This window comes from Dipteris shenzhenensis, chromosome 9, assembly GCF_047967505.1.
Source record: "Dipteris shenzhenensis isolate YYH24624 ecotype China chromosome 9, Dip_SZ_1.0, whole genome shotgun sequence".
NCBI lineage: Eukaryota > Viridiplantae > Streptophyta > Polypodiopsida > Gleicheniales > Dipteridaceae > Dipteris > Dipteris shenzhenensis.
Genome location: NC_141604.1, coordinates 3,673,907 through 3,678,944, shown reverse-complemented (window position 1 = coordinate 3,678,944; position 5,038 = coordinate 3,673,907). Strand labels below are relative to the sequence as shown.

At 43.3% G+C, this 5,038-nt stretch overlaps 1 protein-coding gene across 1 annotated transcript; it reads left to right on the top strand.

The window, feature by feature from the left end:
- The first annotated feature begins 274 nt into the window (after positions 1-274).
- Positions 275-1,354, top strand: LOC147898089 (uncharacterized). Its single transcript, XM_087378850.1, has one exon. It carries the CDS (start codon positions 275-277, stop codon positions 1,352-1,354), a length of 1,080 nt encoding a protein of 359 aa, XP_087234976.1.
- Positions 1,355-5,038: the final 3,684 nt, after the last annotated feature.

Below are 5,038 nucleotides of genomic sequence, written 5' to 3'. Positions count from 1 at the left end.
GCTACTACTCGTCCAAGAAATGGAGGGAAACTCCCAAAGTAGGAAAGCGTGGCAAACGAGTTTAACCTTCAATTAGAATAAATTTATCATCGTTATTAATATAAGAAATTTGAAAATTGCTGGCCTGCTTTTGCTTTTGTAGTGTTGTATGTGCTTTATAAGAGCGATCGTGAATGAGGCTTCAAGCCCAGCAAGTAGGAGACGATAGATCATCTTATCTGTATGCTGCTTGAAATATTATTATTAAGTACAATGGCGATGATAGTAGACTGATATGGCAATGGCAATGGAGCCTCGTTCGATCGGTTTGAGTAAAAGTCATCAGCAAATCAGGCGGGAAGGCTGCACGGTGGATGACACTCGTCTTGCTGCGCAGCAACTACAGGACGTTGAACCTACCCCTGCCAGAAAGCGGTTGATGATCGTTCCCAAGCAAGGGCAAGGTTCCAAGATGGCTCTCTATGTGAATTATGGCACAAATCCTTTACAAGTTACGGTAGATCTCATTGATACGCTTCTTCAGCGGCTTACTCACAGGGTTAAGGCTTTGCTTTGGCAACATTTTCAACAGTTCGGGGCAGGGAAAGGGTACACTCTTGAAGATCTTATACTCACGACAGGAGCTACGGATGGCAATATACAACACATTACCTACCAGGAATTGGTTCACGTTGTTTCGGGTGAAGATGATGTCTCCAATAAACATATGGAATTTTGGACCCTGTACAAGCTATATGCAGCAGCCAAACAAGAGGTTCGCAAAGCTATTTCACTTGACAAGGTGACAACCGCTTGGATGGAATCTCTATTACAGGTAGCAGAGTCTGGACTTCTGATCAATAGTCTTGCAACACGTTCTGATCAGGCCCTCATGTCACCCACCAGCTTGCGTTGTCAACTAATGAAATTCATGAGATCTAAAGCGAAAAAAGAGCGCATCGAGGCAGCTAATCTCTTTGGGTCTTTGCTGTGTGGAGATTTTCTGTCAGAGGCGTCCCATGCCACTCATCTGGAGGAGGACGTTGGTAGTGATGGAAACAAAGCGGACGAATCTCCCAAGTTTTTTCTTCCCGAACGTCCCTTGGATGCCCTTACCATGGAACAGCCACTGTATGCCCCGAAAGCTTTCGGCTGTAACTTCAGTGCATTGGAAGATCGGGAGGCCATGCTTGATGACATATTGGAAGATAGAGAGAGATCGCTTCGGCCTCTGCAAGAGGATGTTAGTAGAGCTCCAGAACTGCTGACCATCGCGGTCACGTTCTGGAGGAAGCAAGTCGAGGCTCTCAAAAAGAAGAGGAAAAGGAAACAGGAAAAGAACAAAGCACGGAAAAAGCAAAGAGTACAGCAGTAGCGACCTTGTCGTTACAGTACGTTGCTGCACAACAGAAGCAATGGAATGTTCGGTTAGAATTTTGTAGCTTTTTGGTTGTAGCTGTTTTGCAAGTTACTACCCTGTCCCTTGCCAAAGGTATGGATTCCGGCCATTGTTGCAAATCTAAAGGTCTCTTTCCGCTAAATCTATCTTCCATAAGCTTACATTGCAAGATGCTAGGGCATGCTTAGGGCGGGTTCAGACTAGGCCGGCGGACACGTGTGCTCTCAAGAGAATGCAAGAGATGTCCACCGGTGTGGTAGTTCACACCACCCGGCAAACAATATTTATAAAAAGTAAGTAACTTTTATTGGAAGTGATGTTGATTGGCTTAGTGGAAAAGCACTTAGTTTTGGGCCCCTCAACGTGGGTTCAATTCCTCACTCATACACTTTCGTGCCATTTTTTTTCCCCAGCCCACAAGATGGGCGACCTTCACCCCACGGACAACCTCTCCTTCTTAAAATGTATGGGCCCACGATTGAGATTGGTCCACGGGTGATGGTGCCCCTGCATTTTGGATTGTGGAGCATGTCCGTCGGCTTAGTCTGAACCCAGCCTTATTCTCGAGGTTCTCACCAAGGCAAGGGTGACTAATGATCCATAACATTGCTATGATGTCGGGAAATTAGAGTACTCCTCCATCAACCCTCTTCATGATTGAATCATCCTCTTCCATTATGTGCACGAGGTGGGATATAAAATACCCTCGAGTGTCCATCTAAGCTTGAAGTTGTCCGTGGTGGCTTTTTCAACCCCTTCAATACCAACATTTGTTTAGCAATTTTCACTTTTTGGCCTGCCCATGAGGTTGGCCTAAGCGTTTCTGTGTCGGGAAAATGTGCAAGATTTTAATAAGCCTTAAAGGGTGGTCATAGTGACGTGTTCCAAAAATTAAGACATTGGCAGAAATTTGCTAATTGTGAACACTGGTTGTGTGGTTCGGTTACTTCGCTTTGGCATTTGGTTGTTGTTCCTATTGTTGTTAGTTTGGCTTTCCTATTAGTGTTGCTCATCTATGCTAGTCCTGCTCATTTATGTTGGCTCATCCATGCTCTAGCCAAAGGTTAGCCTAAGGTAATCGATTTTTTTGCTTGGTAAGTGTCGATTTCGGTTGATACGTAGGCTACATGTTTTTCTGATTGATTGAGTATATGCTTGCTCGTCATTAGTTCGTCTATGTGATCAACTGTGGGCATGATTGTTCGTTGGTTCACTTAGGGTCCATTTTTGGACAATTGTTTGGTGTGCTTGTTGCTAGTCTCTTCGATGAGTTGAAGGGAGAGTCTATTTCTTAAAAGTGAAATTGGAAGCACTATTTTTGGAAGCTCCCAGACTGGAGCAGAGACTTGATGTTTGCTTGGCACATGGTTATCGAGCTTACTACTTTCTTAGTGTGTTTGGTTTCAAGCTTCATCTCTGCATAGCTCAAAGATGGACATCTCATTTTGGAGGTATGTTCATTGTCTTTTGGTCTAAGATGGTTGTTGACAATGATTGCTAATCGAGGATTCACAAATCATCTAATGTATGGTGGTAGATTTTGGTCTCTGATGTTTCTATGCTCTTTATCATCTTTGGGTTGAAGTTGCTAGCTCACAATCCCCTATTCATTGTTTCGTTTGTGGTTGACGTTCTCAGATGGTCGATGATCTCAAGTGGTCAGGGTTTTGTTCAGATACTATTTGTTAGTGGTTGTTCTGTTTCATGCAATGGGTGATCATGCTTCATGCTCTTGTGATTTTTTTGGTTATTGGATTTGTAAAAGGATAAAGAAGGTGCCACATGGGTTGTTTGTCCTCTTCGTTCTTTAGATTGATCATTTCTAGAATCCACCACATTTGGACTATCTGTCTTTCTGAATGCATAAAGCCAAATGTTTGGGTGTGTTTTTTTGGTGAGCATGTACATAAATGGCGAGCTTACTCTCTCTCTCTCTCTCTCTCTCTCTCTTTCTCTCTCTCTCTCTCTCTCTCTCTTTCTCTCTCTCTCTCTCTCTCTCTCTCTCTCTCTCTCTCTCCCTCCCTCCCTCTCTCCCTCTCTCCTCTCGCTTATTTCCTCTCCCCTCTCCCTGCCTCCCTCCCCCCCCCTCCCTCTCTCCTCTCCCTTCTTTCCTCTCCCCTATTATGCATTCCCCCTATTTTCCCCCCTCCTCTGTTTTCTTTCTTCCCCATCTCCTTTCCTCCATGCTCTCTCTCTCTCTCTATCTCTCTCTCTCTCTCTCTCTCTCTCTCTCCCCCCCCTCCCTCCCTCCCTCCCTCCCTCCCTCCCTCTCTCTGTCTCTGTCTCTGTCTCTGTCTCTGTCTCTGTCTCTGTCTCTGTCTCTGTCTCTGTCTCTCTCTCTCTCTTGCTATAAAGGCAACACAACAACAATCCCATTGTCGTATGCAAATAGCATGTGCATCGGAACAACCAACAGAAGGCAAATTCATTCCAACTTCTTCTATATAGTTCATGGAGGCACTCCCAGTGAATGTCAAAAGCAACTGAAGGCCCATCGTCACCAAACTAAATCAGAGGCATCTACTTCACAAGAAATAGAGCTAGAGATGAGGCTAACAGTCAAACAGATCAAGATCTTGACAACATCTTCCACGATCCTGACTATATCCCAAGTGGGGAGAGTTCCTCAACAAATTCAATTCACAGCTCAGAAATTCACAAAGCTATGGCTAAACTTAAGGTGTTGCAAATTTCAATACCTAGTGAGACATTCCTCATAACCATAGTGGGCATACATCTAGTTGCAGTCTTATTCATTGCAGCTCGAAGACAAATCAACTTCAATCCCTTGCCACCTCAACCCAAAAAGAAGGCACCTGTTTTCCAAGCTGTCAAGATGCTGAACCCCTTAGTCAAAGCAACAAAGTTTAAAGGGAAGTAAGGACAAGATCCAGATATTCATATCGGACAGTCAGACCCATTGGATGGCTAGTGGATATGGAGCTCTACCTGATGCAGTAAAGAAAGAGCAATTTGCAGCTACTCTTGAAAATAAGGCAATGACTTGGTGCTCTTGCAAATTTTGTAGTTTATGATGCCTTTAAAGTCTCATTACTAAGTAGATTTAGAAAAGAAAAAACACTAGAAGCAGTTCTAAAGAAGCTTCAGAATATTAAACAAAAAGACCTACTAGTGGAGGACTATGGAAAAAATTTTAGGAATCTGATGAATCAGAGGCTAGCTGCCCCACAAAGGCCTACAGATGAACAACTTGGTGACTACTTTTGCAAAGGACTAACCAAGCAATTGAGAACTGCAGTAGCAGGGAGAGATCAGTTGGGAGGAGAAAATGACTTTAATAACATGGTTGAAGCAGCTCAAAGAGCAGAGAGAAGGCTTGGTTGTAAATCAAAGGAAAAGAAAGGAAAGAAGAAATAAGCACTAACTCTGACACAGATTTCAGACACAAAAGATGATTTCAATACAGAGGAGGATGACAGTGATGCATCAATCCGATAGTTCAGATGAAGAATCTAAAGACAAAGAAACAAGCAAAACAAAAAAGAAGAGAAAGGACAAGAAGGCAAAAGCCAAGGATAAGGCAAGAAATAGAAAGAAAGAAGAAAAGAGCCATTAAAAAAAATCCAATCTAGAACAAATGATCAAAGAACAGTATCAGAATTTAAGATTATCAACAACTCAGGCAAAGATTGCATGTGA

Excerpts from the sequence above, each read along its gene's own strand:
- LOC147898089 (XM_087378850.1), top strand. The coding sequence starts at position 275 with ATGGCAATGGCAATGGAGCCTCGTTCGATCGGTTTGAGTAAAAGTCAT.